This window comes from Salmo salar, chromosome 04 (genome assembly GCF_965601325.2).
Source record: "Salmo salar chromosome 04, fSalSal1, whole genome shotgun sequence".
NCBI lineage: Eukaryota > Metazoa > Chordata > Actinopteri > Salmoniformes > Salmonidae > Salmo > Salmo salar.
This window is the reverse complement of record NC_138294.1, coordinates 26,815,479-26,842,998: the sequence shown is the minus strand read 5'-3', so window position 1 is coordinate 26,842,998 and position 27,520 is coordinate 26,815,479. Positions and strand designations below refer to the sequence as shown.

Here is a 27,520-nt window from a genome sequence, read left to right as displayed (position 1 = left end):
AGAGAGTTCATATAGGATAGTGAGAGGAAAATACGGAGGGTTAACAAGGGATAGGATGGATGTGTTGATGACAGAAGGATAGAGAGATAGATAGAGGGAGAGAAAGAGGCATATCCGTGTTCTGTAGCAAACCCCATCACAGGGTCCGCATCCGAAATTGCACCTTATTCCCTCCATAGTGCACTACTTTTGACCAGAAAAGAATTTGGACACAGTCAGGGTATGCAAGTGTTAATGTCACAGAGAGAGAGAGAGAGAGTCAGGAAACATATAAATATATAAAACAGTCTGGCCACGAGCATAAAAAAAAGAAAAGTTGAAAGAGATTTATTTACTTTAAGAGACTGACTGTGTAGAGGAGAGTGGTTTAAACCCCTGATGCACCGCATTTAGAATTAAGCCTCAAAATTATTCAACTATTAAACATGAGCGGCTTAATGCAAGCAGATACATAGACCATCTGATGCTGAACAGAGTTGAAATCACTCCGAGATGAGAAGAGAGAGAGCGAGGGATGGACGGAGAGATAAAGACTGGGGGAAGGGGAGTGCTTAGCTAAAACTTTAAGGTGAATCAATCTTGCAGAGAAAGAGGGGAGAGGAAGAAAGAGGGGAAGGGAGGGGGAAGGATGCGGCAGAGGGAGAGAGGGATTATTCACCATTTCAAATGAGTAAATCCGTATTGTGTGAATCTGGCACACACAGAGAGAGAGGGAGCGAGGGTGGAAAAGAGAGAGCATCACCTCGACAAGACCTGAAGATCAAAGAGATCCTCAACAAAAATAGAAGGAAAGAAGAAAAGGGGAAGAACAATAACTGAATACAAAAGTGTTTTCATGATCTAGAATCTCTCTGCGTTGGACTTGGAATAAGCTTCTCTGCAGTTACAACCACCAGATACCAACCAACTAAAGAAGGCTTCACTTTAAAATAAACTTTGGAACAGCGACAGGAGCTGAAGCCCTGAACATGCGATAACAGAACATGAAAGAGAAGCGAACGAACGTGGCATTGGAATAAAGAGAAACTCAGCCTGGACACAGGTGTAGAAGAGAAGAGAGAGAGAATCGAGTGAAGAGATAAAAAGAGAAGAGAAGGAAAGCATCAGAGGGTATATTATTTCTGGGTCATCACCCCCGATGAGAGGACAACACCTGCCAGGTGACTTCTGTTGTTAAGCACAGCCAGGTGGGGACAGTGTCGCAAATAACTATATAACAGAATTATGTAAAATATCATATGTCACGTTTCAGTTTTGATAGTTGTAATTATATGAGGCGCTGTCAGTGCATACGTGGTTGATGTAGTAGTAGGACACTGTTTTGTCAACCACTAGAGCCTACCGTTTCATGAAGATATTGATGATGTAGGACCTGCTGGTTTATGAACGACAGTTTTTGGTGCATGCTCAATGTAAGCCTCCTCCAGGATGCATTTTTTTGCATGCGTGTGAACCTGAAACATCACGACACCTTCTCAACGCCTCAGAGCTGTAAGGGTGCTATGACACTTTTGGGGTTGTGTGGTTTTTTGGGATCCTTCAGGGGTGCAGTGATGGGTGAGCACAGCTGCCCCAGTGCATTGTGGGGGAGAGAGGGTGTGAAGGTACTCGCGCTCTATTCGCTCCTAGCAGTCGGTGAGTGAGGTTATTTTTCTTCCAAAAATATATTGCATTGATATACGTTTTCTGTGAGTGTATACGTACCAAAAATGTAGTTGCTACCTTTTTCATGTGTTTAAAATAGCTGATATGTGTGATTTACATTAGGTGTAGGCCTAACAATTGATGTGAAATTGATGTGAAATATACCAAAGAGAAGAGATACACAAACATATCAATATTTCACTCCTCTCCTTTTCTGTCGATCTCTTTCTCTCATCCACCAGTACACACATCCCATGCCCAGCCTCCCCTCCCTCTCTCCCTCCCGGCCAAAATCGTTGTCCCCCCTCCCTGGCACGCTCTGCCCCTGTTGCAGGCTGATCTGGGCTCACTGTTCTCCAACTCCAGCCCCTTCGCCTTCTCTCAGTCCCTGCTCATGGTGCCTCCGGCTGGGGAAGCCTCCAAAGCAGGGGTCCGGGCTTCCTTCGGGCCTTACTCTGTCAGCCAGGTAAATCAATTGGGATTGTGCTCATTGACAATCAGCAGAATGCTGCAGATCTCTGCTTATACATTTTGAGAATTAGTTCCATAGATTTCATATTATTCCTTTGTCCTGAGAAGCTGCAAGGTAATATGTAACGCAGAGATCTTCCTCTAACCCTCTCTCGCTCTCCTTCTCTCACTCCTCAGCTGGTCTCCGGGCCCATCCTCCCCCTCTCCCCTCCTCTGTCTGCGTCTCTCCTCTCTAAACACGTGGAGCGAGAGAGGGATGAAGGAGGAAAGGAGAGGTACCGGGTGCGGGTGTTGTTCCATGTGCGAGGGGACGCCAGCAGAGGGAGCTGTATCACCCTCCACGCCTTCAAAGAGACCGAGGAGCAGAAGGCTTCCTGTATCACACAGGTGTGTGCGTGCGTCCGGGGCACACACTATATTTCGCCACCATCACCTGTGACCATTCAAAAGACTCAAACCGGACTAAACGTTTTCTTTGGGACTCCAGCGGGACTCTGAAGGATGGATATGTTGTATTGTGTGTTTGTTACACTGGCCAACACACTGACATGTTCTGTTCTATATAAAGTATGACCCCAAACGCTCACCGATACCTCTCTTCATCCATTTCTCCTCTCTCCTTCCCAGCCTCCATTGGGTCTGTGTGTGGTGACCCTGGCCCTACCTAAGGACTGGTTTGAGGTGGACCAGACCAGCCAGCCCTACCTTGGCCCCAGCCAGCATGCCAGGCACACACACCGACACCGCACCCGTAATCGGGGACGACGGCACGAGGGTGTTGTCGTCGGTGGAGCCGATGGCATCCCCTTCCCAGGCGCCCTCAGATACAGCCCCGCCCACACCGGAGACCGCATCCAGTTGTACTACTCATTGTTTGGCACAGCGTCCAACATCAAACTAGCACCCCCTAGGTGTGTGGAAGACAAATTACCACAGTCTCAGAGACAGTTGATTTATATAGGAGCTGTGACTCTGAGGAAGTACAATAAGGGGAGAGAGGCCAACAGGACCAAAGAGGAAATAGACTGTTGCAATGGACAGGAAGAGGAAGAGCTACGGTTGGATTCCAACGTGCTGATTCGCTATCGCAGGGGACCGGTCCGCACGGGACAGCCAATAGGGATTTCTGTGAACCTGAAGGCCAATTTCAATGCAGAGTTTGTTGTTATCCGGTAAGTCTTTGTTACGTGATGCTCTGTGATGTAAGTGATAATCCAGCAAATTGAAAAGGGAGACCTGATGACGACCTAAACACATATAGGAACACAGCAGTGTGCAGGTTCTTCTCTTTCACTGATAAATACTGTATTCGTAGTATGAATAGTATGAATACAGTATGTAGTACATGTACATTGGGGCCGGCAGATCGCCTAGCGGTTAGAGAGGAGAGCCAGCAACCGGAGGGTTGCCAGTTCGAATCCTGGGTCCGACGGGAAAAATCTGTCAGGAAGTGAGCTGGCAACCGGAGGGTCGCTGGTATCAAATCCTAGATGCCATTGTCTGCCGTTGTGCCCACGTAACACCCCACAACAACAGCTCCCCGGGCACCTAGTGTGACAGCCCCCCGCTCCTCTCCAGAACCTGCATATGTGTGTGTGTGTCTTTCAGAGGGGTTGGGTTAAAAGCGGAAGTCAAATTTTGGATGAACATTAAAGTGACCTTTAGTCACCTTTAGTTCCATTTTAGTCATTTCCCAGACGCTCTGATTCAGAGCAACAAGCAGTAAGTCACGCTACATCTGTATGTATCTATTCCAGACTGAAGGTGAAGAAAGGCCTTTTGTCTCTGGTTGCCCAGCGCTCTCTGAACTCTGACCTCTGGGTTGTGAACCTGGAGAAAACCCAGGGCTCCAAACATGACGTCATCTCCATCATCTGCCATAAACTGGCGGGACACATGGACAGCGACAGGTATTACGTCATCATATATATTACTGTACAATATTACTCAGGTACAATGTTACCTCAGTGAAGGAACGTATTCAATTTAACCGGTTTGTGACGATACATTATTAAAATTGCATGCAAGTGATACCACATATGTGAGAGAATATTACTCTATTGAATATTATTTCCATCAAATCGCTTTTTTCTTATCCTCCCCACTCTTCTCCCTACTCTCTCTCTCTCTCTCTCTCTCTCTTCCCCACTCCTCACCCCTTTCCCTCCGCTTTCTCCTGTTGCCGTCCTCCCGCCTCCTCTCCCTCAGTCCCGCTGCTCTGCAGCAGGTTGCCTGTCTGTCAGTGGACGGCTTGCGAAGGAGTTTCGGGGTTGCCATGACTGTATCGGCCAGCTGGTGGGTGGAGTACTCAGGCCGTAATAACCCTCCGCCACCACACGGCGGAGTAGTGAGTAGCTTCTCCTTCACTGACAGAGAGATAGTGGGCATCTCTCCCATAACTGAGGTAGGTAGAACTTTATTAAATCAGGGCCAGTTTCCCGGGACACAGAATCTCCATTGAACATGCCTCTTATTCCAAAAACTCTTAGTCAGGAAAAATAAACATGCATCTTAGTCCAGAACTCTTAGTAAGGGAAATTGGCCCACGGTGTATTTGCTTCTTCTTGTTACATAATCTGTATGTACTATGCAGTAGAATAATGGATAATGCGATAGCTACAATACATCTCCATACATCTACGGTCCCTTAGTGTTTCGGTGGACTGTTTCTGCCTTAAAAAGCTCAATATGTTTATTCCTAAATAAGGCCAATAAACTGAACTTGTTGTCATCAATACACAGAGTGGCATGATCATCAACACGGCCATCTTGACCAGCGAGCCAGTGTCACTTCCTGTCATTGTGCTGGCAGTGGGGCATGATGGGAAGGTGTCTGATATCACCGCGGCGGTGAAGTGTCAGTCGTCCAACGATGATATCATCAAGGTAACCAGACAGGACTGTACATACTGTATACGCACACACACACACTCACACACAAAAGATGGCACAGCAGTGGAAAGCAGCCATTTTACGGGTTCCTGACCAATTCTGCTATTTTGTGGGGGTTTTTATGCTGATATTAACCGCCATTATTTCCTATGACGAAAACAGCTTCTGGACAACAGAACAGCAATCACTAACCTCGATTTGAATGACAATTTGTACTTCAGCCAGTTGGCACCTCTGGACGTCGGTACCTCTGGACCAAGCCATAATCCCTGGGACTCAAAAGAGGAAGAGAGAGGCAAACGAGCCGGCATCCTGATGAGACTACGTTGGCGAGCAGATAAACCACCTCTACCCTCTGTTCTATTGGCGAATGTAAAATCACTGGAGAACGAACTGGATGAGCTCCGTTTGAGAATATCCTATCAACAGGACCTGAACGACTGTAATAAGATGGGTGTGTTTTCTTGTTAACAACAGCTAGTGCGCGATCAGGAGAACATCCCTGGTCATCCCTACTGCCTCTGATCTGGCGGACTCACTAAACACATGCTTCGTTTGTAAAGGATGTCTGAGTGTTGGAGCGTCCCCCTGGCTACCATTAATGTAAAAAATATATGCTTTTACTTTTGATACCTGAGTAAAAGTCTAAAAGTATTTGGTTTTAAATATACTTAAGTATCAAAAGTAAATGTAATTGCTCAAATATACATAAGTAGGATTTTACTGGGTGACTTTCTTTTTTCATTTTCTATTAAGGTATCTTGACTTTTACTCAAGTATGACAATTAGGTACTTTTTCCACCACTGCTATTTACCAAGAGAGTTTACATCTATATTTTTTCCTAGCTGTTTATTTACCACCACAAACCGATGCTGGCACTAAGATCACACTCAACGAGCTGTATATGGCCATAAGCAAACATTGCACATCCAGAGGCGGCGCATCTCGTTGCTGGTGATTTTAATACACGGAAACTAAAATCAGTTTTACCTCATTTTTACTAGCATGTCAATGTGCAACTAGAGGCGACAAAACTCTTGTTCACCTTTACTCCTTACGCAGAAACGCATACAAGGCTCTCCCTCGCCCTTCCTTTGGAAAATCTGACCATAACGCTATGCTCCTAATTCCTGTTTACGAGCAAAAACTCAAACAGGAAGTACCAGTGACGCGCTCATTACGGAAGTGGGACATTGAAGCGGATGCTAAGCTACAGGACTGTTTTGCTAGCAGAGACTGGAATATGTTTCGGGATTCCTTTGATAACATTGAGGAGTTTACCACATCAGTCACTGGCTTCATTAACAAGTGCATCGACAAGTCGACGACATCATCCCCACAGTAACCGTACGTACATATCCCAACCAGAAGCCATAAATTACAGGCAATATCTGCTCTGAGCTAAAGACTAGAGCTACCGCTTTCAAGGAGCGGGACATTAATCCGGATGTTTATAAAAAAATCCTGCTATGATCTCCAACGAGCCATCAAACAGGCAAAGCATCAATACAGGACTAAGATCGAATCCTACGACGCCGGCTCTGATGGTTGTTGGATGTGGCGGGGCTTGCAAACTATCACAGATTACAAAGGGAAACCCCGCCGCGAGCTGCCCAGTGACGCAAGCCTACCAGACAAGCTAAATGCCTTCTATGCCCGCTTCGAGACAAGCAACACTGAATAATTGCATTATGAGGCCTAAAGTACGGAAATAGTATCCTCTGCGTGCATACTTCATATTTTGGCGAATTTAGTACAACATCCGGGAACTTTTTGGCATAATAACTATATCCAGACTATGACCAGTAAGCATACTATATACTCAATACACGTCACAAATAGTAGGGTTAGTATGATTATTTCAAACAGTTATTGTGTATTTATTCCTCTTGTTATTATTTTTATATTTTTCTCTCTGCATTGTTGGGAAGGGCCCGTATGTAAGCGTTTCACTGTTACTGTACACCTGTTGTTTTACTAAGCATGTGACAAATAAAATGGGATTTGTTTGGATTGATTTGACACACAGGCACACACAATCCTCCACTCCCTTTATCACAATCTGACTTTATTCAACAGGTGTCAAGTGATTGCTCAACCCTCTTCGTCGACGGAAGTGAATCAGGGGTGGGCAGCACCTGCGTAGGGGTGGAGTTTCTCCTGGGCACGCTCAGTGGTTCCCTATGTCTGTCCGTGTGGGCTCCTGTCGTCCCACTGCGCGTCTCACTGTCCGACAACGAGCTGAGCGCCATTGATGGCTGGAACCACTACACGGAGAACGGGTGAGTCCCTGTGCGTGCGTGTGTCTAGAGAAAGATGAAGACACACTGAGCAGGAATTACATAAAGCAGGATTTAACAATGTCATGCCATGCCATTAACATCAAGATTCCTAAAGCAGTTGATAGAATGATGGGGATTGGAACAGTTGGAACTCCCATTTTTATGTATTTTTATTTAACCTTTATTTATCTAGGCAAGTCAATTAAGAAGTAAGAATTTTTTACAATGATGGCCTGGCAATCTGTTCCCAGTTCACCTCCTGGTCTCCTTTTAGCATAATATCCTTTCCTAATCCGTCTTTATCTATCTCAAGACAGATCAGGAGGTTGAAACACCAAACCAGGAATGTCCAGTGGTGGAAAAAGTACTCCCTTTTCATACTTGAGTAAAAGTAGAGATACCTTAATAGAATATGACAAGTGTAAAAGTGTAAAAGTATTTGCTTTTAAATATACTTAAGTATCAAAGTAAATGTAATTGCTAAAATATACTGAAGAATTAAAAGTAAAAGTACGAATAATAAAGAATTCCTTATATTAAGTAAACCCGACAGCACCATTTACATTTTTTTATTTATTTACGCATAGCCAGGGTCACACCAACACTCAGACATCGTTTAAAAACAACGCATTTGTGTTTAGTGAGTCCGCCAGATAAGAGGCAGTAGGGATGACCAGGGATGTTCTCTTGATAAGTGTGCGTATTGGACCATTTTCTGTCCTGCTAAGCATTCAAAATGTTACGAGTACTTTTGCGTGTCAGGGAAAATGTATGGAGCAAAAAGTACATAATGTTCTTTAGGTATGTAGTGAAATAAAAGTAGTCAAAAATATAAATTTTAAAGAATAGTACAGATACCCCAAAAAACAACATAAGTAGTGCTTTAAAGTATTTTTACTTAAGTACTTTACACCACTGGGAATGTCTGGTAGAACAGTGAAGGGTTGTATCCCACTTGGCACGCTATTCCCTATATAGTGCACTACTTTTGACCAGAGCCATATGGACCCTTGTCAAAAGTAGTGCACTATATAGGGAATAAGGTGCGATTTGACATAAACCCAAGGTCTACTGCCAAAAAGCGTCATTCACCATACAAACACTACAGGCAAACAGCTGGTAGAAGAGTCTACTAATTCCCTAACCCAGAGCCTTTAAATAGGCTCTCTGCATTATCCACCTTTTATTCCTAGATGGCACATGCTCAAAAATTCAAACACAAACATTATGACTTGCTGTCACATCTCAACCAGGTTTGGGGTCAGTTCCATTTCAACTCCAGTCAATTCAGAAAGTACACCAAAATTCCAATTCCAATTATCTTCAATGATTTTCATGAGGAAAAATGGGAATTTGAATTGGAGTTTGGTTTACTTTTTGATTTGACTGGAATTTACCCCAACCCTCAACATATTTAAGCTTATGATGTCTCCATTTCTGGTTTTGCCCAGCTTCTATACCACATTCAGATGTGTATAATATCTCTCTCTCCTCATCCATCCATCCTTCTCTCTACCCCCCACCCCCTCTCTCATACCCCCCTCTCTCATACCTCTTTCTTCCTCCCTCCCTCCCTTTCTTTCCCTGCTCCCCAGCTGTTCTCCAGTGTATCAGAGGTCCACGGTTCAGGTTCTGACCCAGTTCAGTGCTCAGGGTGGCCAGGGTCAGCTGAACTACCTGCTGGGCTCCTCTGATTGGTTTGTGGATGCCACAGAGTTGGTCCGTAATTGGCTGAGGGTAGAGAATCCTCGCGTGGCGGTCCTCGACAAGCAGAGCAATCTGATTGGTCTACACCCGGGGAAAACTTCAGTTCATGTGAGTACCATAAACTCAGCAAAAAAAGAAACGTCCTCTCACTGTCAACTGTGTTAATTTTCAGCAAACTTAACAGGTGTAAATATTTGTATGAACATAACAAGATTCAACAACTGAGACATAAACTGAACAAGTTCCACAGATATTTGACTAACAGAAATTGAATAACGTGTCCCTGAACAAAGGGGGGGGGGGGGTTAAAATCAAAAGTAACAGTCAGTATCTGATGTGGCCACCAGCTGCATTAAGTACTGCAGTGCATCTCCTCATGGACTGCACCAGATTTGCCAGTTCTTGCATTGAGATGTTATCCCACTCTTCCACCAAGGCACCTGCATGTTCCCTGACATTTCTGGGAGGAATGGCCCCAGCCCTCACCCTCCGATCCAACAGGTCCCAGACGTGATCAATGGGATTGAGATCTGGGCTCTTCGCTGATCATGGCAGAACACTGACATTCCTGTCTTGCAGGAAAGCACTCACAGAACAAGCAGTATGGCTGGTGGCATTGTCATGCTGGAGGGTCATGTCAGGATGAGCCTGCAGGAAGGGTACCACATGAGGGAGGAGGATGTCTTCCCTGTAACGCACAGCATTGAGATTGCCTGCGATGACAACAAGCTCAGTCCGATGATGCTGTGACACATCGCCCCAGACCATGACGGACACTCCACCTCCAAATTGATCCCGCTCCAGAGTACAGGCCTCGGTGTAACGCTCATTTTTTTGACGATAAACGAAAATCCGACCATCACCCCTGGTGAGACAAAACCGCGACTCGTCAGTGAAGAGGACTTTTTGCCAGTCCTGTCTGGTCCAGTGACGGTGGGTTTGTGCCCATAGGCAACATTGTTGCCGGTGATGTCTGGTGAGGACCTGCCTTACAACAGGCCTACAAGCCCTCAGTCCAGCCTCTCTCAGCCTATTGCGGACAGTCTGACCACTGATGGAGGGATTGTGCGTTCCTGGTGTAACTCGGGCAGTTGTTGTTGCCATCCTGTACCTGTTGCCATCCTGCAGGTGTGATGTTCGGATGTACCGATCTGTGCAGGTGTTGTTACACGTGGTCTGCACTGTAGCGCTGTCTTAGGCGTCTCACAGTATGGACATTGCAATTTATTTCCCTGGCCACATCTGCAGTCCTCATGCCTCCTTGCAGCATGCCTAAGGCACGTTCACGCAGTTGAGCAGGGACCCTGGGCATCTTTCTTTTGGTGTTTTTCAGAGTCAGTAGAAAGGCCTCTTTAGTGTCCTAAGTTTTCATAACTATGACCTTAATTTCTCTACCGTCTGTAAGCTGTTAGTGTCTTAACGAACGTTCCACAGGTGCATGTTCATTAATTGTTTATGGTTCATTGAACAAGCATGGGAAACAGTGTTTAAAGCCTTTACAATGAAGATCTATGAAGTTATTTGGATTTTAACGAATTATCTTTGAAAGACAGGGTCCTGAAAAAGGGACGTTTCTTTTTTTGCCGAGTTTATAACACGAACAACTAATATGATGTTGTATTTTGAATAGCATGGTGAATTTTAGTTGAGGGATGGTCATTACCAAAGATGAGATCTGACCAAATGGGAGTAGGTCACATGAGACTAGGAGTAAGTAAACTTGAACAAGATACAAACAGCAAGTACCTTTATTGACACCCCTCTCTTGTCTCTCAGGTCATATCAAGCCAATGGGACGGTGTGCTGGGTAGCTGTGATGTCATTGTGACCTCTGAACCCGTGACCCCTGGTGACCTCTCAGTGCAGGTTGTGGGAGGACTCGGTATGTCAATCAATGCAAGCCCTGCCCACCCTGCTGTTGTCACAGCAACAGTGACCGCATACAACATTCTCTACAACCATGAGCAGGTGAGTTCTGTGTTTTTCTTTAACTTCACTAAAACGTTTTAGTTTTACATAACAGTAACTTCAGTGGGACGTTTTTTTCTTCAAAGGTAGGACATTTGTGCTTCAGTATAGCATGATACTGAACATTTCTCTTTCTCTCTCTCACCCTCTCTCTCTGCTTCTCTCTCCCTCCCCCATCCTTCTCTCTCCCTTGCCCTTCTCTCCCCCCTCTTGCTGCTTCTCTCTCGCTCTCTCTTTCCCTCCCCCCTTCTCTCTCTCCCCTGTCCTTCTATCTCCCCCCTCTCTCTCTCCACCAGGAAGCGTCCATCAGTGTCTGGCTCCAGTTCAGTGATGATAGCGCCACGTTGCTCTCCGCCTTCAGCCGTGGTACCTTCGCCCTGCGCCTCTCCTCATTGGCAGAGACCGTGGTCGCCGTGACGCCCGGCCCGTCGCTGCGCATCGTCGCCCAGGGCGAAGGGGGCGGGCCTTTACTGAAAGCAGAACTCCTGGTCCCCACCTGCAAGCCAATGGCGAACTCCGTCGACGGGGACCTGGCCAATCCGAAGGAAGGAAGCGGGACCAGGAGGCTGGCTAAAGGATCTGGTTGGATCAGGGTGAACCTGGACTCTGACCTTCGTCCAATGGGGAGCGAGGAGGCGAACTTGGAGCTGCTCAACATTTCGGACATGTTGATGGAGTCATCTGACAGGGATGTTCAGTACAGAAACTTCCCGGACAATGACATCATCATAGGGAACGTCACTGCCGTCAGCGGTGACGACTACTATGACAAGGCCGGCGATGGGATGATCGCCAGGAACGACCTGGAGAGAGCGGTGTTGACCCCGAATCACGAAGAGAGCGCGGTGTACTTCTCTCCCGGGGTGGAGCGAGAGAGGGAGGAGAAACTGGAGGATAAAGAGCTGGAGGTGGGTGTCGGGGCAGTTCTCTCCCTCCTCTGCCTCTCCGCACTCCTCTTCCTGGTGAATTGTCTGCCCTGTGCTTTGAGGGAGAGGAGGAAGAGGAAGGACATGAACGTGGAGGGGGTGGAGGGAGTGGTGGAGGAAGAGTGGGAGGAAGGAGAAGAGGAGGTGAAGGAGGAGGCGGAGGCAAAGGAGGTTGCAGAAAAGAACGAGAAAATAACATCATACCCCAGGGTAATATCACTTCACGAGACTACTACAGAAGAGAACGAGGGACAGTCAGATCAAAGCATGGACCATTAAGGCTGCATCCGAATAGACACCCCAATCCCTTTAAGAGCCCTGGTCAAAAGTAGTGTACTATGTAGGGAATACGGTGCCATTTTATTCAGGAGAGAAAGGTAATTGATAAAATCAACATTCTTAGGAAAATTGACTATATATTCCTGTCACTGTCTCACCAACAATGTATCTTAATGTCTTATGTCATCTTCGTATAGGCTAGTCTTTTTCTCAGTTATTTCTTTCTGAATGTTTGTCTATCACACATATACACTAACTATCCAACAAATATGTGTGCAGAAACAATGCACGTACACGACTACATATCTGCCATATTTATTTTATTGGTATTATTTCACATTCATCCATGTACAATTTGTCGTCATATCTTTTCGATTTAGGGCTCAATGCAATCCGTATCGCTGAAGTTCACCGCTATATTACAATTGAATTTTAAATGCAATGTTCCCACGTTTGCGGAGACTGAATATGTCAGTTCAATTGGAAACGACTTTTACATTTCAAGCACGCTGTAGCGCTGAACTTCGGTGATATGGATTGAATCAAGGCCTTAGGTCTATTGATGGAATAGTATAGGGGTTGAAAAATCCTGGTAATTTTCCCAAATTTCCCCCCCGGAATGACTCCCACATGCTTATTCCATTTTACATTTTAGTCATATGCTCTTATCCAGAGCAACTTACAGTAGTGAATGCATACATTTCATGCATTTTTTGTTTTTGTACTGGCCCCCCGTGGGAATCGAACCCACAACCCTGGCGTTGCACACACCATGCTGGCGTTGCAAACACCATGCGCTACCAACTGCGCCACAGGGATTCTGATTCCAGAGATTCTCCAACTGGGATTTTTGTAAGAACCGGGAATTTAGGGCAAGTTACCAGAATTTGCAACCCTAGTCCTGCACATTCTAGTTTTCTGGTTGATCTCCTAATCAACCAAACGGAAAACCCCACTTGTAAATAGACATTATAGAATAACTCATGTGAAACATGTTATTCTCCTGCTTGGCAAAGGTTGTCAATTAACTTAAAATGATTTCCTAACAATAAAATATTTCTTTTTGTATTTGATTTAGTGATAATTAGGAAAAAGTTTGATTACTTGATCAACCTTTTTTTTTTGGTCTAATTTATCAGTCAATCTGTTCAGAGTTTGTGTTTGTATACTGATGTGATTGTGCCTAGAGGTATTTGTCTGATCTGACCAGACCTCCAGCCAAGTGACTGGAGGAGAGCGGTCTGGCCCACATGGCTGGCTTAGAGCTGTCATGTATCCAGCTACCTCCAATTGATGCTGGATGACACAGAGCACTCGGTTCCTGGCAGTCTTCTCCAGCTAGTTCGACCCCATGCCGGTTGTCTGCCTCAAGCTTCAGTCTCCAGGTGTTTCTTGGACTATGGACCTGACCAGTAGAGGTCACAAACAGTGCTATTTCCCACTCCCATGTTGCCGCCTAGTGTGAATAAGGAGTGGCTCAAATGTAAGGCTTTCATCTCATATGCGTGGAGTTGTAGGTTTGATCCCAGGTAGAGCCTGTGGTTGTGTTGACACTGATGGTTGATGGACTGTGACAACTAATGAGGGTTTTGTATTTGAGGTTCCCCTTCCTGTGAACACCAGTGGTGATGGGGGGGGGGGGAGAAACTTCTCGAAAGAGTAGACACTTTTTTAAAATACTGCTTTTTCCTTGGGTTTCCCTTCATAACCGCTGCTGGGGACTGTTCTGGAACCACAGGGGGAATCCCAGGATTTAACCGCCCCCGCTTATTGCCTGCTTTCGGCCGACACACCAATCCCCAATCTCTTTTTTGGTTTAACACCCCCCTCCCCACTTTTCTCAGGCGGCCAGCACCCCCACTCTGAACCCACTCCATGCCGGCATACTATCAGTGTTGGAAACAGTACTAAATTGTCATACTTGAGTAAAAGTAAAGATACCTTAATAGAAAATGACTCAAGTAAAAGTCACCCAGTAAATTACTACTTGAGTAAAAGTCTAAAAGTATTTGGTTTTAAATATACTTAAGTATCAAAAGTAAATGTAATTGCTCAAATATTCTTAAATAGCAAGACTATCAATCAGTTCAAATTCCTTATATTAAATGTCGTGGAAATTCAACACAGGGACACTCGAAGTCAATATTAAATAAATCACTCTTTAATTGTCAGCAAGCTGGAGGTCACAGTCAAACTTGGATGCACTTTCAAACCCTTCATTCTGGGTTACCCAATCTAATTAGTAACTGATCCAAGCACAGGCAGGGACCAAGGATTATTTATGACAAAAATATAAACATTTTCAAGGCTGTCCCTCCAGTCCATACATTTCCTTCACATAAGCAAACCAGGTGGCATACATTTTTATTTATGGCTAGCCAGGGGCACACTCCAACACTCATACGCCATTGACAAATAAAGCATTTGTGTTTAGTGAGTCCGCCAGATCAGAGGCAGTAGGGATGACCAGGGATGTTCTCTTGATAAGTGTGTGAATTTGACCATTTTCCCGTCAAAATGTAACGAGTACTTTTGGTTGTCAGGGAAAATGTATAGAGTAAAAAGTACATCATTTTCTTTAGGAATGTAAATAGTAAAGTACAGATACTCAAAAAAAAAAAAAAAAAACACTAAAGTATTTTTACATAAGTACTTTACACCACTGCATACTACCTCATTAGTTGCTTGGTGGGAGGCACCAGCATGACCCTTTAAGCCACTCCAGAGCTCTAATATCAAGTGTTTGACCATCATCAGACTTGCCAGTCTTAACTTTGCATGAGTGAGGCTTTGAACCCCCATTGTCAGTTTGGAACATGTATTATATTTCTGTTCGGTGTATTCATTTGTCTCGGTGTATTGCACTCGCGTTTAAGATGGGAATGCAGTAGTTTAAACCTCACATTCCTGTAGCCACTAAAGAAATATGATGGTCAATTTGCCATGGGCTTGATGTGACTGACTGCTCTGGGATTTAGTTAGAATTCTCTTTTCACCACAGCAGTCTAGCAAAAGCTCATGTCATAACAGTACATTATCATAGATCAGAGTTATATTTTTCTTACAAAACTCACAGGAAATGTTGGGAGCTTGCAGATTGTGATTCTGGACAGGACATCTCTTTGAAACAATTCAGTACAAGCTTGTACCCACATTTTAGGTATGCCGCATGCCTACAGTAGCCTTTAGGCCAGGATCCCCCAACTGGCGCCCTAAACTATTGCCCGTGCATGGTTTTATTCGGCTCCCCAAGTTTTCTGTGCAAAAAGTGATTTTCATTTTGGAAATCTGTTCCCAAGTATTCCCACCCATAATAGAGATGTGATCGTATACAAAATGTAAGCAATGTTGGAAATGATTATGTTTTAGTCAAATATATCTGTTTGGGCTTCTTGTGGTCAATTTGCAGTCTAGAAATTGTATGAAAAGTAATTGGCTGAATGTAGTTGATGATCCTGCTTTAGACCGGTCCCCCCCCCCACCCCCCTTAATAAAAAGTAAACCATGAAGCACTGCATTTATTGATTTAGTGCGACATGCTGAGTCACATCCAATAACTACTGTGAAGCAGCTTTCATTTGCAAAGACAGACAGACGATACATGTCACATTAACTAGATTGTTGGACAAAATAATACAATTCAAATTAAAAATGGTGGAGTCATTTTGTACCTTGTCAGTCACTCCCTTTAGATTAGTGATGTCTGGACTACGGAGTCCTTCACTCATTAGATGAACTACGTGCAGGTGGTTGTGACCGGAGGTTGCTTCAGAAATAAATTGCCCACAAAATATTCAAAGTATGAGCACGGATTGGAGCAGGCGACCAAAATCTAACAACGCAGATCATAAAACGACCCCAACACTTACAGCGTGATTCTGCAACAGAAAGCAAAGACAGTCGACTACCATTTTCAATGAATTTTATGCAAACGAAATCAATTTCTTGATTCTGGATTAATACAATAATTCTCCATCTTCACCAAGGGCACAAAACAGCACATTTGTTTTACAGATTGTTTACAGATCTAAAACAAGTCAAGTACAGATGCAAAAGTGATCACATTATGGAAAAAAATATATTTATTGTGCACATGCAGATCCTTCTACACATTACATGATCTTAGAAATGGTCAATACAAAATGGAAGTTAACATGCTAGACAGTTGATAATATAACATAACAGCTACGACCAGCTTCTGAGCACTGCAACGTTTCTCTGTACAAATGTGTTGATGTATTTATGCCCTCTTGTGGATTCTTTGTGTATGGCAGGTGCTGAGATGATTTCAGGTCAGCCTCCTTGCTTCAGCTTCAAGACATGTGTCTTGAGGTATCAGTCATTTGAATCTCAGTTTACATGTCAGGTGTATCATCAGTGGTCCAGAAAAAAAAAAAGAACTCACCCTGTGAGCCTCCGGGATACGGTTTAAAGGACACTAGGCTACATCTTCTCATAGGTCAGTTCATGTCCACAGGTGTTACAGACCTTCCTGTAGAGATCCTCCTCTTCATCCACTAGCTCCTCGGGGCCGTACTCGTGCTGGTGAGCACTGGTGTCCTTTGTCCACACGCTGCTCCTCACTGCCCGGCGGAGCTCTGGTCACAACAGAGAAAAAGAACAATCCAATTAATGATCAGTAACAGGTGTGTAGGAATTATTCAATAAAGACAAAAGAAAAACCTGCACACCTGTTTGCCAGTAGCACTTGTGTTTTTGTGTTTACAGCCTTCTGATACATAAGCGCAATAAAGCCCCCCAAAAAAATGGCAAGCACAGTAGCTTTTTCGTTTTAAGTCAATAATGAAGAAATAAAACCTGCTTTCTATAATCCACTGGATGTGCTAGTGTTTTCTCTATGTTACTGTATCTCTCAGAGTTTTGTAACGAGAAAAGGTGACTAATGGGGAAATTTAAGATCACTAAAGTTCATATTCAGTTTAGAGTGATTAATACAGTGTTTAGCATGTAAATATATTTTCCCTTTAAGACACATTATTTCCATTGTTCTATTTGTGACCCTCAAGGTGCAGGTTGATGGTCACTAGACTTGATAGTGAATGTTATGGATTATTGTCATATCTGTTGATGGTGGTTGACGCCAGACTGGATGTATAAGGACACTGATTATTCACTGTTGTATTGTATTGATGATGTTCTGTGACTACAAGACTCTCAGGCTGGTGTTTCCAGAACATTTGGTGCTGTCTGATTAGGATATAAAGGACCTGTCTCCAAGAGGTCAGTTAGACATTTTCTCCGCTTCTGTGCTGGATGATGTCTCCATGTTGCAACTAGATTTTTAAACATTAACTTTACCAACAATTGCTAATCTGAGAATTCCTATTACAGTGACTTATTTATTGAGATGGCATTGTGTCTGAGTGAGGATCAGAAAACAGTGTTACTGACCTTTAACCTTTTTGTTGAAGCGCTTCTGCTTCTGCACCTCCCTGTTCTCCTCTCTGGCCTCCTTGGCCTCCTCCAGGGCCTCCTCGGAGTCCCACACCTCTAAGGAGCGCTTCTCCACCTGGAAACACAGCACAACATCATGTTTACTGATCTAACCTAAATACAGCTGGGTCACGCATCATAAAAAAAGTTTAGAAAAGTTTGAGAAGCAGACGCCTCACAAGTCCTCAACTGGCAGCTTCATTAAATAGTAAATAGTTGAGACACCGGTCTCAACGTCAACAGTGAAGAGGCGACTCCGGGACGCTGGCCTTCTAGGCAGTTTCTCAAACTAGACACTAATGTACTTGTCCTCTTGCCCAGTTGTGCACCAGGGCCTCCCACTCCTCTTTCTATTCTGGTTAGAGCCAGTTTGTGCTGTTCTGTGAAGGGAGTAGTACACAGCGTTGTACGAGATCTTCAGTTTCTTGGCAATTTCTTGCATGTAATAGCTTTCATTTCTCAGAACAAGAATAAACTGATGAGTTTCAGAAGAAAGTTATTTGTTTCTGGCCATTTTGAGCCTGTAATCGAACCCACAAATGCTGATGCTCCAGATACTCAACTAGTCTAAAGAAGGCCAGTTTTATTGCTTCTTTAATCAGAACAGCAGTTTGCAGCTGTGCTAACATAGTTGCAAAAGGGTTTTCTAATGATCAATTAGCCTTTTAAAATGATACACTTGGATTAACTAACACAACATGCCATTGGAACACAGGAGTGATTGTTGCTGATAATGGGCCTCTGTAGATATTCCATTTAAAACAAAATCAGCTGTTTCCAGATACAATAGTCATTTACAACATTAACAATGTCTACACTGTATTTCTGATCAATTTGGTGCTATTTTAATGGACAAAAGAAATAAAAAAGCTTTTCTTTCAAAAACAAAGACATTTCTAAGTGACCCCAAACTTTTGAACGATAGTGTATTTACCATTAAATAGGCATTCATCATTAAGAAATGCATGCATCATTTTGAAACTGAACACAGTTCTTATAGACAAGTCCAGGTAGAGGTAAACAAACAATAGTAGGGGAAAACTGGTACAGTGGCAGTCAGTTGAGGACAAGGTGAGGGAAAGCTAGCCTGGCATTCAAACTGATTGAAACAATATTGGTGAGAGCAGCGTGTTCAATCTGGTTTTACCAGGCTAAGGGAGAGCAGCCGGTTAGAACCAGCGATGGTTGGTATCGGTTAGCTCGTCCTACCTGCAGCTTGAGGTAGAGTTTCATGTCTCCCCAGTGAGGGTTGTGTGGGTTCTTCCTCAGGACAAACCTCAGCACTGGTTCCCTCTTGTCCAGGTCACAGTCCTTCAGTAGGTAGAGCTGCTTAGCCTCCGTACGGGATATCAGCTTGTGTTTCACCTCGTTGTCTCTGATTGGGGGGGGACATTAACAGAGGGAAGACAAGATAGAATACCTCTTCTGCATTTTGGCATCCTCTTACCATTGAAGCACAATGCAATACAACGGAAGTTAAAGCACTGTATATAATACTGCAGTGCAGGTAGTCTAGTGGTGAGAGCGTTGGGCCAGTAACCGAAAGGTTGCTTGATCGAATCCCTGAGCTGACAAGGTAAAAATCTGTTGTTCTGCCCCTGAACAAGGCAGTTAACCCACTGTTCCCCGGTAGGCCGTCATCATAAATAAGAATTTGTTCTTAACTGACTTGCCTAGTTAAATAAAAAATGTTTTTATAGTGAATGTGTTTATAGTAAACCTGTTATAGTGATCAACTTGTCCTGCACATAGAGTACCAAAAGTTTAGACACACCTACTCATTCAAGGGTTTCTTTATTTTTACTATTTTCTACATTGTACAATAATAGCGAAGACATCAAAACTATGAAATAACACATATGGAATTATGTAGTAACCAAAAAAAAGTGTTAAACAAATCTAAATATATTTATATTTGAGATTCTTCAAAGTAGCCACCCTTTGCCTTGATGACAGCTTTGCACACTCTTGGCATTCGCTCAACCAGCTTCATGAGGTAGTCACCTGGAATGCGTTACAATTAACAGGTGTGCTTTGTTAAAAGTACATTTGTGGAATTTCTTTCCTTCTTAATGCGTTTGAGCCAACCAGTTGTGTTGTGACAAGGTAGGGGTGGTATACAAAAGATAACTATATTTTGTAAAAGACCAAGTCCATATTATGGCAAGAACAGCTCAAATAAGCAAAGAGAAATGACAGTCCATCATTACTTTAAGACATAAAAGTCAGTCAGTCCGGAACATTTCAAGAATTTTGAAAGTTTCTTCAAGCACTATGATGAAACTGGCTCTCATGAGGACCACCACAGGAAAGGAAGACCCAGAGTTACCTCTGCTGCAGAGGATAAGTTCATTAGAGTTTGCTTCACAAAGTTCAAGTAACAGACACATCTCAACGTTAACTGTTCAGAGGAGACGGCGTGAATCAGGCCTTCATGGTCGAATTGATGCAAAGAAACCACTAATAAAGGACACCAATAAGATAAGAAGAAGAGACTTGCTTGGACCAAGAAACACGAGTAATGGACATTAGACGGGTGGCAATCTGTCCTTTGGTATGATGAGTCCAAATTTGAGATTTTTGGTTCCAAACGCTGTGTCTTTGTGAGACGCAGAGTAGGTGAACGGATGATCTCCGCATGTGTGGTTCCCACCGTGAAGCATGGAGGTGGTGTGATGGTGCTTTGCTGGTGACACTGTCAATGATGTATTTAGAATTCAAGGCACACTTAACCAGCATGGCTACCACACCATTCTGCAGTGATACGCCATCCCATCTGGTTTGCGCTTAGTGGAACTATCATTTGGTTTTCAACAGGACAATGACCCAACACACCTCTAGGCTAAGGGCTATTTGACCAAGAAGGAGAGTGATGTGGTGCTGCATCAGATGATCTGGCCTCCACAATCACCTGACCTCAACCCAATTGAGATGGCTTGGGATGAGTTGGACTGCAGAGTGAAGGAAAAGCAGCCAACAAGTGCTCAGCATATGTGGGAACTTCTTCAAGACTGTTGGAAAAGCATTCCTGATGAAGCTGGTTGAGAGAATGCTAAGTGTGCAAAGCTGTCATCAAGGCAAAGGGTGGCTACTTTGAAGAATCTCAAATATATTTTGATTTGTTTAACTTTTTTGGTTACTTACTACATGATTCCATGTGTTATTGCATAGTTTATGTCTTCACGATTATTGTACAATGTAGAAAATAGTACAAATAAAGAAAAACCCTTGAATGAGTAGGTGTGTCCAAACTTTTGACTGGTACTGTATGTGAACACTATTATGAGAAGCACACTGTACAATAATATATATATATATATGTATCAATATCGTTATTTGTGTTGGTTGTCATTGACACAAGAAGACTTTTACCTGCAGTTGTCACAGACTGCCAGATCGAAGCCGCTGCTGAGGTAGGAATCCATAAACGGCTTGTCACAGTCATCACACAGCAGATAGTCTGTCTCTATCACCGGGGCTAGGAAGACAGTCAGAGAGAGCAGTAGAACTCAACACTAGCCAGAATGCCAGTTAGTTTTCAAGAGCGCAGAGACTACTTATGGAATTGATGCCAAGCATGCCAAGCAGACTGGCACCCAGGCTCAACAATACAATACTACTACTACACTTAAATTATTACATTTGAGTCATTTCAGCGCACACACACGTATCCAGAATCATAATCAATGCAGAGAGAGAGTGCTAGGAAGAGAGGTCAGCCAAGGTGTCTTGTCAGTAAAACAAGTATCTACTAGTCATTCAGATAGTGGTTTGTTGGTTGTCACTGTGCCATAAATAATGTATTATGGACATCATTTATAATCTGTAATACCTGATTGAAAGAAAGTGACTCCACTCAGCAACTGGCATGTGGTATTACATGAATCCACAAGAGGGCGCACATGAACAAACAATGCATCTTCCTTTGTTACACCAGACATACAGAGGAGATAAGATTACGTCTGAAGTTTACGTCATGCAACAAATATGAATACTTCCCCCTGACATTTTTGATTGACTATAAATGCACATACCTGGTTGAAGCACCACTTCCTTTGTCCTTTGCTCCTCCTGTCCCTCCTCTTCTTCATCAATGAAGAACCCACCTCCAGAGTCGACTATCTTAGCGACTTTAGCCGAGGTTCCACCCCCTTCTCCTGCCGATGGTCTGCTGGCAAGTCGGGCTTGCCTCAGCATTAGAGCCCGCTGTCTGTTTCGTTCGATCTTGGCTCTCATCGCGGGGGACAGATCGCAGTTCTTGGCTTTGGACTCCGAAGGAGAAGAAGCATTATCCTTCACCGGTGTGGGAGGCTCCAACAGATCCATCGCAAAAAAACATGCACTAACTAACTTAGCTGTAGGCTAAACTCTCCAGCGTCTTGGAAATTACAATTAAGTAAAGTTGTTTACCAGCAAGACAGCTGGCAGAGCTCTAAGAGGGGTACAATTGTTTGTGTTTCTAGTTTTAACCCGTGGACACCGCGGTGTGTTCGAGTTACCGGCGGCTGCCATTTGTCGGTCGCACAACCAACTTCCGGGTTGTTATAATGTCAAAATAAAAGTGCTGTTATGAAACTGATGCAGCTTCTCTATGTGAACGCAAGGTGTCGCCGGAGAGCGGACATATACCATCCCCACCCAGCACTAATAGGTATTCACAGCTTTATCCTGTTCCTTCCTGTCCATGTCCTTCATTGCTGGTCCATATCCTGAAAGACCCAGTGGCAATGTGCCATATCTGATGTAATTGGCTTGCTGTAGCAATATCTCTGCTTGGTAAAGAGCTAAACATATGGCTCTGACTCTACCTGCAGTGGCTGTTGTCTTGTTCATTATAAATGTTCATTCTCTGTTGTTAATTAACTTGTATTATGACCCACCCTGTTCTCTTTCCTTCCAAAGAATCAGGTAGTCCACACATTCTTTTTATTTTACTTGGCAAGTCAGTTAAGAACAAATCCTTATTTTCAATGATTGCCTAGGAACAGTGGGTTAACTGCCTTGTTCAGGGGCAGATTAACAGATTTGTACCTTGTCAGCTCAGGGATTTGATCTTGCATCCTTTGGGTAACTAGTCCAATGCTCTAACCACTTGGCTACCTGCCGCCCCATAGATAGGCTAATCTGGTAATGGTTCCCACCTAGCAACATAGGGTCATTCTCACAGTAACCAAAGTAGGGGTCACGACCCCACTGGGGGAACTGCAGTGGAGAGGCCCAAAAAACAATACATATATTGATTTTTTTAAAGGAACAAAACATTAAGAGTACAGATTATTGGATGAGACAATATACAAACGTTTCTGAGAAATATCATTTTAAAAATGACATTTTATTGAGTAAATGTATTTCATTTTGATAAGAGATGAAAATGTAATGAATTGAAGGTTATTTGTTGATGTAAAAATCTAAATTGACTGATTTTAGGTTGTGTCATGTGATTTGGGGTGGAATGGGGTCCCCAAAAATTTGGGCGGAAAAAAGAGTGTCCCCGTTAAAAAAGTTTGAATAACCACTGCAGCAACCCATTAAGGGTGTCCATACACAATGCTTAGCATCTATTTAAAGCAGTGCAGCACATGAGCTTTAGTCATTACCGATCTTAATCTCATTTTCACAGAGTTGCATTAATCTATTGCTCTTTTCAGGGTATCACGGCGAGCGCTGCCAATATACTAGAATATAGACTATATTCCCCCGTATATTAGAAGTATAACACAGTCTTTTATGGGATCACGAATAGAAGACAGTTCAATTCAGTGTTAAATGGAGACTTACTGTGGGTTATATCGGTATTCCATGTGCTTGTGGTCCCAATGTCAATAATATCATTGCTTCATGCAGTAACTTTGAACCCTTGGTATTGACAAATTGGCATTGACCTTATATGCCTCTAAAAAATTATAAATATAATAAATATAATTTCACATTTAAAGGAAAATAAGAATCCTGTTTTTTATTACACCTCAGTTTGAGCATTATAAGAGTTCTACCTTAAATGACATTAAATGACAATTTAGCCCGTTATGTAATATATTTAGCCTGCCTTGGTTCGTCTTAATATAGCCGTGATGGCCGGTTTCATAGGCCTAACCAAGGTCAGCTTCAAAGTTATGAACAAAGTAACCTAACCTGTAAAGCAGTTTAGCTGTATACTAGTACCACAGGTGGCTGGTGGCACATTAATTGGGGAGGACGGGCTCATAATACTGTCTGGAATGGAATGAATGGTATCAAGCACATAGTTTCCATGTGTTTCATACCATTCCATTCACTCCATTCAAGACTGTATTATGAGCCGTCCTCCCCTCACCAGCCTCCTGTAACTAGTGCCCTTCTCTACTACACTTCTATCCTATACTTCTACTATACAGTACCTTCTTACACTTATAAAAGTCATGAGCATATTATTTTATCTCGGCATGGTAATAGACAAGAGCAAGAGCAACATTAGATATGGTAAGATAATACAAAGAAAAAAACAACTGTTTAAAAACACAAAATTGTACCATCATCTTTGAAATGCATGAGAAAGGCCCTAATGTATTATTCCAGCCCAGGTGCAATTTAGATGTTGGCCACTAGATGGCAGCAGTGTATGTGCAAAGTTTTAGACTGATCCAATGAACCGTTGCATTTCTGGTCAAAATGTTGTATCAAGACTGCCCAAATGTGCCTCATTTGTTTATTAATAACTTTTCAAGTTCAAAACTGTGCACTCTCCTCAAACAATAGCATGGTATTCTTTCACTGTAATAGCTACTGTAAATTGGACAGTGCAGTTAGATTATAACAAGAATTTAAGCTTTCTGCCAATGTCAGATATGTCTATGTCCTGGGAAATGTTCTTGTTACTTACAACCTCATGCTAATCGCATTAGCCTACGTTAGCTCAACCGTCCCGTGGGGGACCCACCGATCCTTTGGAGCAGGTTTGAAAACCATGTAATGTATTAATTCTGTAAAGATTTCTGTGTCAAAAGGCTCACGCTTCCTGTACTGAAATCCATATGCAGGCAATTGTACCGCCAACAGGTTCACAGCCAAAGAACAGGCACACAGCAGAACAAACATGTATGTCCCGTCTTCTTTACCTCATTCTACCTTTCTAACAGGTGATGGCTAACTGCTGCCTCACGGCCTGCCTATGTAAGGGGCCATGGGGGGAGGGGGGACAAGAGAGAGACCTGAAGAGAGCCAGTACAGGTCAGATAAGTTGAGCTCACCTTCAGCAGAGAGGCAGCAGAGCATTACAGCACTAATGGCTCACGTGTTTAGCCTGACCTCACCACCACCAGCTTTAGTCTCCAGAAGAAGAAGAAGAAGAAGAAGCTGTTGGAAGGATTCTAATACTACCCCCCCCCCCCCCCCCCCCCTCCTGCCCTCTGTCCATCCCTGAGTCTGCTTACCTACAGCACCATATGACACTGAGCCTCCGAAAGGACAGGTCTTTGACAGACGCCCAATTCTACACATGGACTGGTACTGTAGGTCTATGGCGAACACAGTGTGGCTTTTAAGTCTTGGTGACATTGTATTTTAAACCAGATATTATTTTATTTTCCTTTATAAAAATAAAAAAGCATCTCAATGAGTCTAAAGTCCACTGACGTTACCACAGAAAACATAATAAACATTTCCTTTACCGAAAGCTATGTCTTTGAAAATGTGCAACAATTGTAGTACATTTACATTTTGGTCGTTTAGCAGACGCTCTATCCAAAGCGACTTACAGTCAGTGCTTTCAATTAAAGGTAGATAAAGCAATCAGGAGATAGGCTCCTGCTCTTTGGGCCGTTCTGGCTCAGACAAGGCTTACTTACTTAAAGGGATACTTCGGGATTTTGGCAATGAGGCCCTTTATCTACTTCCCCAGTCAGATGAACTCGTGGATACCATTTTTATGTATCTGCGTGCAGTTTGAAGGAAGTTACTAACTAGCGTTAGTGCAATGACTGGAAGATTACACTTCCAGTCATTGCGCTATAATTTTCCAGTCATTGCGCTAATGCTAGTAAGCATTGGCTCATGAAACTACCTCTAACATCAGTCATACTGGACACAAAGACATACAAATGGTATCCACGAGTTCATCTGACTCTGGGTATTCAGACCCTTTACTCAGTACTTTGTTGAAGCACCTTTGGCAGTGATTACAGCCTCAAGTCTTCTTGGGTATGATGCTAGAAGCTTGGCACACCTTTATTTGGGGATTTTATCCCATTTTTCTCTGCAGATCCTCTCAAGCTCTGTCAGGTTGGATGGGGAGCATCACTGCAAAGCTATTTTCTGGTCTCTCTAGAGATGTTCGATCAGGTTCAAGTCCAGGCACTGGCTGGGCCACTCAAGGACATTCAGAGACTTGTCCCGAAGCCACTCCTGCGTTGTCTTGGCTGTGTGCTTTATGGTCGTTGTCCTATTGGAAGGTTGGCCCTGTGCTGGCCAACTGTGCTGGCCAACTGTAAATGTTGTTATTGTGAAGTGGAAACGTCTAGGAGCAACAATGGCTCAGCTGCGAAGTGGTAGGCCACAAAAGCTTACAGAACGGGACCGCCGAGTGCTGAAGCGCACGCTCACTACCGAGTTCCAAAATGCTTCATGAAATGGTTTTCCATGGCCGAGCATCCGCACACAAGCCTAAGATCACCATGCGCAATGCCAAGCCTCGGCTGGAGTAGTATAAAACTCGCTGCCATTGGACTCTGGAGCAGTGGAAACGCATTCTCTGGAGTGATGAATCAAGCTTCACCAATCTGAGTTTGGTGGATGCCAGGAGAACGCTACCTGCCCCAATGCATAGTGCTAACTGTAAAGTTTGGTGGAGGAGGAATAACAGTCTGGGGCTGTTTTTCATGGTTCGGGCTAGGCCCCTTAGTTAAGGGAAATCTTAACTCTACAGCATACAATGACATTCTGGACAGTTCTGTGCTTCCAACTTTGTGGCAACAATTTGGGGAAGGCTCCTTCCTGTTTCAGCATGACCACGCCCCTGTGCACAAAGTGAGGTCCATACAGAAATGGTTTGTCGAGATCGGTGTGGAAGAACTTGACTGGCCTAAACAGAGCCCTGACCTCAACCCCATTGAACACCTTTGGGAGGAACTGTAACGCAGATTTGTGAGCCAGGCCTAATCGCCCAACATCAGTGCTCACTAATGCTCTTGTGGCTGAATGGAAGCAAGTCCCCGTCGCAATGTTCCAACATCTAGTGGAAAGCCTTCCCAGAAGAGTGGAGGCGGTTATAGTAGCAAAAGGGGGACCAACTCCATATTAATGACCATGATTTTGGAATGAGATGTTCGACGAGCAGGTGTCCACATACTGGTCATTTCGTGTATGTGTATCAACCTGCTGGTAGAGCTCTTTTGGTTATTACACTATACAAACTGTCTTATGTAACCATACCAAACATAACATATGATACTAATTTGAGAGCCATAGATTTACATTGACTATGTTACATCTAGTCTTTGAGGCCAGGCTACAATACGATGGCCTGGTAGGATAAGGCCTATCAATAGGGTTGGGTTCTGGTCTTTCTAGCAACATGATCTCACGTTTTCACCTCAAGTCAAATAAAGACAGAAGAGGTTGATTCCTGTCACGTGGCCGGGTAGGCAGGTACACAAGGCAGAGGGGGAGGAGTCACCTCACCACAGGATTGACTGTTAGTGTCTGTAAGCTCCACCCCTTCGGTGCTAAGGAAATCTTAGAGCAGATTTACATTAGCTATTCACAGTCTACAGTTGGAGCCTATAGGAACTTGCCACTCAGGATTTGCTTTACTGGCATATTCCTCACCACCTACCTTTTTTTCTTCTGTACAGCATCCAACAGGAGACTGCAAGTGTGGTAAATTATTACTTTTATTTCAGTTGTTATGCATTGTTTTGTGA

At 43.7% G+C, this 27,520-nt stretch overlaps 2 protein-coding genes across 3 annotated transcripts; one reads left to right on the top strand and one right to left on the bottom strand.

Annotated features, from left to right (window-relative positions):
* The first annotated feature begins 7 nt into the window (after nt 1-7).
* LOC106602589 (transmembrane protein 132A-like) lies at nt 8-13,238 on the top strand. 2 transcript variants are annotated; one of them, XM_014195311.3, is made up of 12 exons: nt 8-1,187; nt 1,544-1,635; nt 1,887-2,110; nt 2,293-2,502; nt 2,743-3,287; nt 3,873-4,025; nt 4,324-4,519; nt 4,858-5,001; nt 7,088-7,290; nt 8,886-9,105; nt 10,774-10,965; nt 11,262-13,238. In XM_014195311.3, the coding sequence occupies exons 2-12, from the start codon at nt 1,554-1,556 to the stop codon at nt 12,168-12,170; spliced, it is 3,078 nt and encodes a 1,025-aa protein (XP_014050786.3). In that variant the 5' UTR covers nt 8-1,187; nt 1,544-1,553; the 3' UTR covers nt 12,171-13,238. The 2 variants fall into 2 exon arrangements, with proteins under 2 accessions (XP_014050786.3, XP_014050784.3); XM_014195309.3 differs by having other exon boundaries at nt 8-1,635.
* A 2,837-nt stretch (nt 13,239-16,075) lies between these two features.
* LOC106602590 (DNA repair protein complementing XP-A cells homolog) lies at nt 16,076-22,167 on the bottom strand. Its single transcript, XM_014195312.3, has 5 exons — nt 21,659-22,167; nt 20,997-21,102; nt 18,834-18,999; nt 17,583-17,700; nt 16,076-16,768 (listed from the first exon to the last, which is right to left on the bottom strand). The coding sequence occupies exons 1-5, from the start codon at nt 21,948-21,950 to the stop codon at nt 16,614-16,616; spliced, it is 837 nt and encodes a 278-aa protein (XP_014050787.3). The 5' UTR covers nt 21,951-22,167; the 3' UTR covers nt 16,076-16,613.
* Between the last annotated feature and the right edge of the window lie 5,353 nt (nt 22,168-27,520).